The following is a 12532-nucleotide window of genomic DNA, read 5'->3' on the forward strand; positions in this document are numbered from 1 at the left end:
ATGACAAAATAAACATTTGAAACAAGATAAATGGTCTATGCTTAATTTCATGAAGTGTGTGATTAATCGCGATTAATCACAGAAAAAGGGTGTGATTAAAAAATAATTTGATTTAAATTTGATTAAAAATGTTAATCTATTGACAGCCCTAGTATAAACAAACATGATGATGATGATCTTCATTCAACCGATCCTTTTTTCCCTTTACATAAAATAACACACAGACACACATCATGCTATATGGTGTACTTGAGTAATTATTTGTAAATTCAGTTTGCTACTGTAGCGTCTGGACCAATCAAACACACAATATATATTTTGTTAGCTATATTTAACAAATACTCTGTAACACCCCTCAGTTAACAAGCCATATGAGGCCTATGGACCTTCCCCCGAAATGCGTAACACCCCAAGTTGTCTGTGAACGAGGCCCAGGACCCTGGTTACCATGGCAACCCTGACACCAGATAGATTTTACACTTAATCATGCAGATTTATGCTACAAGCTCTGTGTAGAATTGTACAGTAAGAAAGTTATTTCCCTTAACCAGGAAATTAACGTTCTTAGAATTGACAGACAGTTGACCCTGAGAGGTCAAGTAAATATCTACAGCGAATCTAAATATTTATAATTAATTATAACTAGTTATGATTAATTATTCATATTTCCCCATGAGCTGATTCGCTACACTACTCAGCTCTCAAATAAATCTCAGTGTTCAGCTTTACTTCTCTCTCCATTATTGCACTACATAAAAAGCTTTTATTAAACCGGAAGCAATTTTTGCTAATGGCTGTAGATGACTCATGGTTAGTTCATATCTATTTTATCTTTCCCCTAAAACATGCTTTTTCTCTCTGTCTTAATTTCCCTACAACATTCAGAAATCCTTATCTATTATGTCATATAATATTTTTAAATAAATTAATACTTTTATTCAGCAAGGATGCATAACATTGTTCAAAAGTTACAGTAAAGACATTTACATTGTGAGAAAAGATTTCTATTTAAAATATATGCTGCTCTTTTGAACATTCTTTTGAAATATTTTGATCAAATAAATGCATTTGTTTGTGAGCATAAGTGACTTTCTTTCAAATACATTGGAAAAAAATCGAACTAATTTTAACCCTACATTTTTGTACATAAAATGTTTATGTATATGCTATGTCCCATGTAAATTGAAATCTGCTTGTTTGTGATGACTTTGATGTGCTGTATGTAACTATTTTGAATGTTTTGTTGTGCTTTAAGAGAGAGAGAGCAATTTTCCCTGGAATGGAAGAGAGAAATAAAGGAAGATTTTGCATAGAGATTTGAGTGTGTGTGAGTAATATTAATGTGAAATGCTTCAAATGAAGGTTGCGTTTGACCTGCCCCAGTGCAATCTCATGAACAATCTTATATCCCTTGGGCTCCTGTCTCGTCATCACACACACAAAAAAGGAAATTGGGTTTTGACTACACTTTGTAGACGTCATATTCATAATCCATTATCCTTGTGATATTTAATCACATCAGGATTATGATATGTACCATATCCACAAGAGACAGAAACACTACGAGTCTCTATCAGTTCAGCAAGGGTATTAAGATTCATTGTCACAATCCTTAAAAGCGTTTACAAACTATTTTTTTCCTTGATAGTCCTCATTGTAGCAGTCTGGGACCTTGTAAACAAAACTTTCAACTTTCCCTTGGGGCTGATAAAAATCTGTACCCCAGCCAATCAAATTAGGGCTTGATGTTTTCTAAAAGCTCTTACAATTTTTGTGTGGAACATACATCAGGCATTTTATAAACAGTCTGTGGCCATGCCATCTAAGCTAGTAACAATGCCTGACCGTAATGACCTTAATATCTGCCCATTCATCTGCTAATAAAAAGCACTAGCTATATTTCTGAAACCCTGCAGAGGAAAGAAAAAAAAACACATCAGATGGCTTAGGAAACAAGAGTTTGGCTCTGATGACTTATGAGACTGATGTCTGCCCTTTAGCTCTCCATATATGCATTTTACACTTGTATTTTATTTAAAATGTAATGCTTTTATCATAAATTCAGTCTTCACAAGACACTTCAAAAATACATTTAAAATATGAAAACTTTTCTTTAAGCTTGAAGTTCTTTAAAGTATGAATAATGAGTATAATAATTCATATGCAATGTATCTTTAAAGATAATAATTATTTGGTCATCTGGGTGAAGCTTTTGTTTTCCCTAAGGCAACAATGATGATGAGCCCTGCATGAGAAAAAGCTAAACAGCACTTAGACTGGGAAGAATCATAAATCTGGCAGACTGGTCTTTTTCTGTGATTTTAATGAAAGATGAATGAATTCAGTGGCTGTATAGGAGGTTGAGAATATTATACAGCAACCAGAGTTATTCTGCAGCAGTTTAGTTTGTAATATTGAAATGCATGCATGCAAGACTCGCATGTCCTAATCTCTTCTCATAGTTTTCTTATAAATTAAAAGACCTTAAATAAATAAAAATAAACTGGTAGATTGACATTAGGAGGCTCGTATTCATCCATAACATCCACATTTTTATTTTGACACATTTGCCATTATATTGATTCTTTATGAAAACCTTAATGCTGCCTCCCAACATCTTCCATTCCTCTCATATCTTCACTCCTCATCTTCAGTTTTTTTCTGCTTTACTAAAACATCAAACGTACTACAACATCAAGCACTACCTCATCTCACCGGCACATATTAAAGGACTTCCGCTATAAAAAATGTAACCTTTGCAATCAATACATCAGCCGAAATGTACAGATCTCATACCTATCCTTAATCATGTATTTCAGTTTGTGGACAAGCATTACTATTGTTACTGTTCATATTTAGGGTTAAGGATTTGAACAAACACCTGACAGTATTGCATTTTGGCATATAAGTTGCCTTAAATCTTTGGTTTGATAACTAAATTGCGTGGCTTGCTAAGCAGAGGGGTTTTACAAAAAGTTTCTTCACCTTGTGAATGACAAAACTCCACACCAAAAACCCAATAGAATTATTTTCTAAAATCCTATAGAATTACAAAGAAAGGGGTCTGAGCTGTCTAATCTAAACTAGTTTTGAATAGGCAAGCACCACTCATATTTCTAAATAGTTGTAATTATTATCAAAATCAAACATTTTTCAGCAGGGGTTCAAATGCCATGTTTTTCTGGACACTGGTCTTCCAATGAAGTGACACGTGCACTGAATCATAAAAACGTCTCATCATTTATCAGCATATGCTTGAGGAAGCTCACTACAGCATAAATCTGTGTGCAGTCAGCCACTGATAAAAATCACATGTACAAGCTGACAGGCTGTTCAGATTAGTTTGCACCATGTATGTAGTGCTGCTCTATATGAATTATAAGCTGAGTGTTGGAGCACATGGCACAGATTTATCGATCCGGCACTAAATCATTGAAGAAAACTCCTAGAAATCACTACCACAGCCAGATGCATCATGATTTATGTGCACTGCTGTTGGTAGGTGCTGCCCAGAACAAAGCATTGATATGTGGAGCTATAGTTTGTGGTGAGCTAGCTACAGGCTATAACTATTCTTTTTTATAAGTTTCTTTATGTTATTTATAAGAAGCTCTTGGACTTCAGCAACTTTCTCTTAAAAACAGAGGAATTTGATACTGGTCAGGAATTGCAGTTACACTTGTGCATCTATAAGCTCAGCATGTCAGGATCCTGCCCTGACAGTCTTGTCTGTCCTTTCTTTGTTTAATGTATCTTTGTTTATTTTGTGCCTGAGCACATGGCTGTTTCTTTGTTTGTGTTGGCCATGTGCTCCTTTTGTCCTGCCACCTCATTTTCAATCACCACGCCCCCTTGTTTAGTCCTTGTTTGTCCAATTGTGTTCACCTGATCCTCGTGTGCTCTGATCCCTTTATATTGTACTCATTTCCCTCTGGTCTTTGCTGGTTTGTTTTGTGTGAGCTTCATGTGCATTCTCCTTGCTTGTGTCTTGCTGGAGTTTGCCTTTCAGTGTTTTGCATCCAGTCTGGTTTTGTTTTTGCCCTCCTTTTAAATTCTAGTTTTTATTTGTTCCTGAGTTTAGTTAATATATTAGCCTAGTTCTAGTCTTGTGGTTTAGTTCTTTATTTTTGTAGTTCTTAACCTTTTGATTAGTTCTAGTCATTTATTCTCTGCTTTTTCCCTTTTGTTATCCTCTTTGTTTTCACAAGTCTGTTAAATATTTCTGGAACTTATTTTATTACTTTTTCCCCTTTGTTTTATTTCTTGTTTATCCTTCCTAGTCATTGTTTTGCAAGTTCTTTCTTTTGATCGGTGTTTATCTCTTGTCTCCCCTGTTGCCTTGTCCTTGTCTGTGTGTTTGTCGAGTTGGTTCCTGCCCTGCTTCCTGAGTCCTCCCTGGTCGATGTGAAGAGTCTTCTGACCTGTCAGGCATTTTTGTGCTTCATGTGTACTTGTATACTTGTCCAGTAAGAGAATGCAAATCAAATTTTAGAGAAAGTTTTACAGTTGAGTTTTCTTTGAATTGAAACTTACGGTGTCCATTCAGTGATATAGCAGTACATTAGTCTTCGGGCATGATATGGAAGCCAGCACACCACAAAAGCAATGACCACGGCACCTGTGGAGCATAAAATAATAGGTAAAACAGTGATAATAAGCAGTATTTCAACAATTGTGCAATAATATATGTAAATGAACAGATTTGAAGAGCTCTGCTGGTGGTTTCAGCATGAAATTTGGTAGAAACCGATGACTCCTAATTTGTTTCCTGACAGAAATGGATTCGTATCTGCCAATTTTACATGAGCCATTTATTTTTCTCTGATCCTTTACCGATCCCATTTCAATTTATCCAGGTCGGATCCGAGTCAAGCAGGGATTGACTCACTAATCTCTGTTGTGTCTTTGTATGAGGCTTTTGACTAGAGGAAAAAGGCTATTGATCTCTCGTATAGTGTGAGGCAGTGGTGGCACACATTTGCTTCCTAAATCGGTTTCTTCACACTTTATGTCCATATAATTTTTTTAGTTAGCTTCAACATTATATGCCTTATTCAAGAAACACAAGCAGAATGAATTTCTGTGTAAGCTGTATGAACAACCATTCGTATGCAAATTGTCAGACAGTTGAATATGATTTAAACAGATGGCTTTACATAGCAATTTATTTTGCCTGTGTTACATGAATAAACCCTAATGCAAATATGGCAGATTATAAATCATGTACAGCTGGATCGGATCTGCAGCATCCATTGAGATGAATGTGAATGTTAACATATTCCAGGTATTATTGACTGCCTTGGTCATGTTGTTAAAAACAATTGGCAGTAATTATATTTTATTGGGATTTCATTACAAAAAAAAAGGACTATTAAATATTTAATAGTCAACTTTTTAATGATGAAATACCAATTGGTTTTTAACCTGTTTTTTAAAATAATATATTTAAATCTAATATATTTAAAAAATAATATACATTTTTTTATATGTATATTAATAAATTTATTAAGTATTATGTATTAAGTAAAATATGAATACATTAATATTTTTTTATTATTATTTGTTAATTTATTTATATAAAAAGTTTTTAAATTTCTTGTTTTATTTGGCCCTTTCGGACAATAAAGCATTGAATTTTTCATTTTAAATAGGCAAACTGCAGTAAAGCTATTGAAAAATATAACATAGTCAAAAATATAGTACAGGGATTTTTTGGGGGGATCATTTTTTAACCTGTCCATCGATCTTCTGAATGAAATGATTCACAAGAATGAATCACTTTTTCTCATGCTACATATGAGAGAGGACTGTTTAGGACAAACTGATTGTTAATGTAAGTTAGCAGTGGCAGCATATATATTTACTTCCTGCAACATAACTAAATATTCTGTTATATGATCTACCATTATTTTATGTGCAGCAAAATAGCAAATAATTTGTTATTACACTATTTACCAGAACTATGGAGAATATAAGCTTGGCATGGGATTTTACATCAGTTTCATTACAACCAAGCACTAGTTCACTTCAAGCAAATTTGTTCATCTCTCAGTGCCAAAACAGAGAACTGCTAAAACCATAGGCATTTAATTTCTTTCTGGATCAAACTAGTCACCCATTTGTCACAGTTTGTGATTTAAATGGCTGTGTGTGTGTGTGTGTGTGTGTGTGTGTGTGTGTGTGTGTGTGTGTGTGAAATGCACAGATTCTTATCTCAAAAGTTATTTAAATTGTGTGCATAACACACTAGCATCAGATTGCAGATCTTCTGTTGTTTGTTACTGCAGATAAATGTTTGTTCTGCTGTCTCTGCAGTGTGTGTGTGTGTGTGTGTGTATAATTGTGTGCGTTTGTCTACGAAAGAGAGAGATTTATGGAGAGATTCATCTTCCCTTTGAAATGTCAGCAGAAATGTTGATTCATATAATCTTCACTTTTGTGAATTATATGAACAACAGTCCTTGTGTTTTCTTCTGCTTTTCTTGAATGGTTAAATCTTGCCCAGGGTTCTTCTGGTTACCCAAATTGAATTAGTTTTTCTTTATATAAGACTAGAAGCAATTAAAAGATAAAGCCCAAGAGAAGGAAGCTGGAGACAGATAAATATTGGCCTCAGTTTGTTTCTTTTGAAAATGGCAATCTGTCTCAGTTATCAGGGGTTTCCACCACCAGCAATCACATTAGTGGAAGCTTTGTCCTTTCTTTTGATCATTTATTAAGATGCATAAAAATATTGAGCAGTAAAATAATTGCGAAAGCCAAAATTGCTTATCAGAAGTCTCTGCTCCCAGTATTTCACATTATCAAAGTTAAAAAGTTAATATGCTTATGTAACATTTTTGTAAGTGTTGCTCTTCTCATTTCAGCACACTTCAGCAAAATGGCCAACTGCTTTAAGCAATTTGGCTGTAACTCTTTCACTGCGGTTAATTCGAATCCTTCACCACCACTCTAAATGATCTTGTTTTCTTTGATGAATTTAATTTTCTCCTCATTCCACCAGTCTATCTCCTTATCTTATCACTAATGGAGCAGTAAACGAATAAGTCACTCATATCTGATGTTAATGTCTCAGGACGCTGTTGGCCCACAGCCATGGATGAAATTCTAGAAATTCAATCATGAATACAATTTTGTCTGATTAACTTTGAAATGGAAGGCTGAATGAAGGCATTTGGGTACATGCATGTGTTATGTATATATATGTGTGTGTGTGTGTGTGTGCGTTTCAAAAGGCAGACTTTTTTATTCTCAAAGCCTGGCTGATTCCACTCCTCCAAATAGCTTTGGATTTATAAAGAAACATAAATACAGATCAGTGGCACCTCACAGCGGAGGATTATGCCCTTTACACAGCAAAAAACACACTGACTGCCTCAGACAGCGCTGTGGACACAAATAAATAATGTGTACAGCATACAAACACACGCTGCCTACACAATAATGCTGTATTTTCAGTGATTATCAGGAGCTGCGTGAAACAAAAACAAGTTTGTCCATCTCATGTTATTGTACCAGTCTGTGCTGATTTCATTTGAAATCAATAGATGCATAAATGAATTCACAAATGACAAAAATCTTGCCTGGTGCTGTGCTTTAATAAGACTTAATTAGTTCTATTATTTTAGGTTGCGAATATGGTAATTAGGCTGTGCTACTGAGTATTTTGTCTGTTAAATTTTGCATCCAACCCACTTTCATTCTTGGGGGTGGGGGGTTGGGGGTCAGTCTTATTTAGCAGATTAAGACTTGAATTATTCATGGAGCTTGTGTCAGGCATATTTGTGCGAGAAACAGCAAATGCTATACAAAATGGTGTGTAATATCTTGTGAGCAGCAATTACTAGCATCTGAAAAGGACCAGAGATGGCTCTTCCTCTTCTCAGTCAGAGTGACGCTTCCTGACACAGTTCTTGCACAGGGTCAATGGGCACCTAATCACATTGCAAGCCAATGGGAATAGATCTTCCTCTATTCCTTTCACTCTCTCTACAAATGTGAATCCATAAGTAATGATGTCTTTCTGCTTGCTGTTTGACTTTGTCTCTCCTAAATGCTGTCATGAAGTTAGATGCCATCCTTAAGGACATTTTTTTTTCTTAAATACGCAGTCACTAAGAAGGTACGGTAAGAGATATTCCCTCAAGGGTGAAATTTTGTTACAAAGTTTTGTAAAAAAAAAAAAAATCTTATCCACATTAAACATAACTTGACATCAGGAAGAATGAGCCAAAAGAGAGAAACTTTATTTCAAGGACAAAAAGTAACACTTATAGATAATAAATTAGGCAGATAATTATAAAAGTACAACACAATGAAACAAAGTAGTTGCAGGCTAATCATAAATATTCAGAAAAATGTCCAGATCATCACAACAGATGAACAAGTTAAAATATGTTACAGTTTCTATGACCCTTTTTTATTTATTTCGAAATGATTGCTTAAATACTTGTACTGCCTAACAGCAAATATGTTTGTAATTAGCAAAATTCTATATACACATTCCTGTAACTTTATTCTCTTGATAATATGCAATTTGTTTATCTTAAATATTAAAAAAAAAAAAAAATCCTCACATTTTGTTCACATTTGACTGAATACAGTGATATTTTAGTATTATTTATAATCTATTAGTATTTATTAGTGTTTTGAATTAGCTTGTTCTTTTTTATGAGTTTTAGTATTTTTTTATGTGCTTTTGTCAGTTTTATTTGTTTATATATATATACAGTGGGTACGGAAAGTATTCAGACCCCCTTCAATTTTTCACTCTTTGTTATATTGCAGCCATTTGCTAAAATCATTTAAGTTAATTTTTTTTCCTCATTAGCTTTAATTTATTTAGTACTTAAACTTATTTTGGATAGTTGACAAGTCATCATTTCTAATTTTCTTTTTCTTTCCCTTTTATAAATGTATGTAATTTCATTTCATTCAGTTTTATTTTGACAATTAAAATGTAGTTTTAATGTAATAACAACACAGATGAGCACACACTTATCTTGATTGTATGAGATTTTTAAAAAGAAAAAGGTTTGCTGTGGTTCTGTGTCCCTACAAACCCCACTAGCCTAACTGATATCTTTCTCTTATTCTTTTTCATTTTAGAACTTTGAATACAGAACATCATCAGAACTGCAGATTTACTGAACTTCTCTAGATGTCTCACTAAGTGCCTTTGGATCCAGTTCAAGAATGAAAGTGAGTAATTCTGATTCTCATCTTTAACAGCACTCCATATAAATTCAAATTCAGCAAATGTAGAAGTGAACTGAGACAACATTATAAATTGAGAAGAATGGATAAGAGCACTCCCAACACTCTCTGACCCTGTACAAACCTGCCGGGCACAAGAAAGTGTCCTCTGCAGATTTGCTTTAATTAGAGTCTTTCAGTCAGCAATTTGCTGGCTCATACATCAACTATGGATCACCTCACCCACTCACGCTGTCACACTGACAGATGAAGTGTTTTAGGGGCAAACTGCTTGATTCTTAGCAAACTCTATGGGATCTATTCAGACACTGCATGATCGGAAATGGTGAGAAGAAAAGGTGAACAACCTATAATGGGATGTGGAAATAATTGACTGTAGTTAGGTCAAGTGTAAGAGAACATGCATTTCACTTGGAAAAACAAATGCTTAAAGGGTTAGTTCACCCAAAAATGAAAATTAGACTGTTTTTACTCACCCTCGAAGCATCCTAGGTCTATATGACTTTCTTCTTTCAGATGAATCCAGTCGGAGTTATATTAAAAATTTTCCTGGCTATTCCAAGCTCTATCATTGCAATCAGCGGGTGTTGCAGTTGAACAGTCCACAAGTCGTCAAATAAAGCACGCGCATCCGTAATAAAATGTGCCTCACACGGCTCCGGGGTGTGAATAAAGGCCTCCTGTTGTGAATCCATGCGTTTTTGTAAGAAAAATATCCCCAGCACGTGCCTCTGAGATATGCCAGTCTCGCGAGTTTGTTTATAGGAGCAAAGTTTCCTTACTTTAGCAAAGGAAAACCAGTCTCCTCTTGGTTTATATCGAAATCCTCCGACATTTTTCTTTGCAAATCCTCGGTTTGTACTTCTAATTCGTGACCGGCGTTTTGTTTTGTTCTCCCTCCGCAATCGTCACTAATCACGCAGCGCTGATGTCTTACGTCATCCGCCGGAACGGCTTCCGCGTATGACAGATACCAGAAGTGAGAGAAAAGTGTTTATTACGTTTGAAATATGGATATTTTTCTTACAAAAACACATGGATTCGCTACAGAAGGCCTTTATTCACCCCCCGGAGCCGTGTGAGTCACGTTTTATTACGGATGTGCGCGCTTTATTTGATGACTTGTGGACTGTTCAACTGCAACCCCCGCTGATTGCAATGATAGAGCTTGGAATAGCCAGGACAATTTTTATAACTCAGACTGGATTCGTCTGAAAGAAGAAAGGCATATACACCTAGGATGCTTCGAGGGTGAGTAAAACACAACTAATTTTCATTTTTGGGTGAACTAACCCTTTAAGGCTGGAATACACTACACAACTTTTAAAATCTGAACAGATTTTAAAACACTAAGCATCATACACTTACCGACTTTGTAAATAGTCACAGAGGAAAAGTGGCCATCATACACTAAACAAGTAAGGATTCAGTACCAGACTTTAAATTAATTCTGATTACAACAACAAACTCATGCAGAAACGTGCGCCTTGTTGCTAGAAGCTTGACAAATGAAAACAATGTGTGTTCTAAAATGGGCTGAAAAACTCAAACATGTTTGATATCCTCTGACTGGATGGAATCAGAGTCTGGACCCAAAAAATCAGAGTCTGTGACCATCATACACTATGCGATTTTCTATTAAATCTGTCAACTCAAATCTGCAGACTGTCTCTGACTTTCGGCAACTAGCGTCGACTTATCCAAACTGTAAATGGGGGCAAAAGTCTTGTAGTGTATTCCAGCCTTTGTATACATTAATACATATATCCACAGACTGTATTTTAAAACTGATATAATCACGTGTGCAGAAATGAGAAGCATTTCTTTTGTTTTTGTTGTTTATTCAAGGGGCTACTAATGGCAATCCTGAAATGAAGTGACATGAACACCTTTGTGTTTTGTTTTGTTTTAAGGGGGCATTAATGACAGTCCATTGTTTCACTTGAAATCCACTTTGTCAAAAATCTGAGGAGACATAAATAGGTTTGAATAGACATGGCTCTGTAAGTTGATATGTGTGACTTACATTGCGTGGATTATATACTGTTTTGAATAGAATTTTGTTTGCAAAATTCTTGTCAAAAAGAAGTACCTTTTAGCATACGTTTAAAAGGAGTACTTATTATGGATAATACACTTTAAAATAATATGAACTTTTTGGACGCTTAATTGCATTTTAATTGTTAATTGCAATTAAATGAAAACATATTACAGTTTACATTTTAGGAAGGACTTAACTACATCTTTATCATTTCATAATTTACATAATTTCATAATTTCTTCTATTGTCTTTGAAATATGTACTAACTGAATGCACTGACAAGCATTTATGATAAACTAAAATATACATAAATGTAATTTTTATTGAAACTTGAATGTCATGTTTATAAATATATTTGTAATGATGGGTTGAAGTTCCATTTAAAGTATATTAAATTTAAATGTAATATTAAATAACAAAATACAGTTGAAATTATAATCAAGTTGTCACGGAATCGGGTGTGTGGAGGCAGGCAGGACGATGAGGACGACAAGGATTCCAATAATGACATTTATTGTAGACACAACAAGGCAGGTTCAGGTAGGTGAGACACACACTCGGGGTAACATTAACAATAACCGACACCAATGCTCAGACAGACAGGAACTAATATGGGGTGAATAATTAGAGGCAGACAGGTGAGCACAATGACGGTGATTAACTAATGATTAGACGGGCTAAACCAACACAAAGGGAAGAAACCACAACAAACAGTCCACAGGGGCGTTACAGTATTCCCCCCTCCCGGAAGGTGCGTCCTCGCACCGTAGAAACAGAGGGAGGGGCGGAGGGGGACTAGGAGGAGGATCGTCCAACGGCAGCGGAGCAGGTGGTGGAGGAGCCTGAGGCGGAGATTCGGGAGGCCATGGCGGAACAGGGGACTCAGGTTGCCATGGCGGATCAGGGGACTCGGGAGGCCATGGCGGAACAGGGGACTCAGGTTGCCATGGCGGAGCCGGGGACTCGGGAGGCCATGGCGGAACAGGGGACTCAGGTTGCCATGGCGGAGCAAGGGGCTCAGGAGGCCATGGCGGAACAGGGGACTCAGGTTGCCATGGCGGAGCAAGGGGCTCAGGAGGCCATGGCGGAACAGGGGACTCAGGTTGCCATGGCGGATCAAGGGGCTCAGGAGGCCATGGCGGAACAGGGGGCTCAGGTTGCCATGGCGGAGCCGGGGACTCGGGAGGCCATGGCGGAACAGGGGCTCAGGTTGCCATGGTGGAGCCGGGGACTCAGGAGCCCTCCGTGGGCTTAACGGGGAAACAGGAGCCCTCC

General features: G+C 36.3%; 1 protein-coding gene across 1 annotated transcript in view; it reads right to left on the bottom strand.

Annotated features, from left to right (window-relative positions):
* The window catches only part of LOC107657007 (neurotensin receptor type 1-like), a 40968-nt gene that overhangs the window by 3785 nt on the left and 24651 nt on the right, over nucleotides 1-12532 (bottom strand). The window contains exon 3 of the mRNA XM_016444982.1: nucleotides 4534-4618. Coding sequence (XP_016300468.1) covers nucleotides 4534-4618 — 85 coding nt within the window. The remainder of the gene's footprint in view (nucleotides 1-4533; nucleotides 4619-12532) is intronic.

The sequence above is a fragment of the Sinocyclocheilus anshuiensis genome, unplaced genomic scaffold (assembly GCF_001515605.1).
Source record: "Sinocyclocheilus anshuiensis isolate Anshui unplaced genomic scaffold, SAMN03320099.WGS_v1.1 scaffold1453, whole genome shotgun sequence".
Taxonomy (NCBI): Eukaryota; Metazoa; Chordata; class Actinopteri; order Cypriniformes; family Cyprinidae; genus Sinocyclocheilus; species Sinocyclocheilus anshuiensis.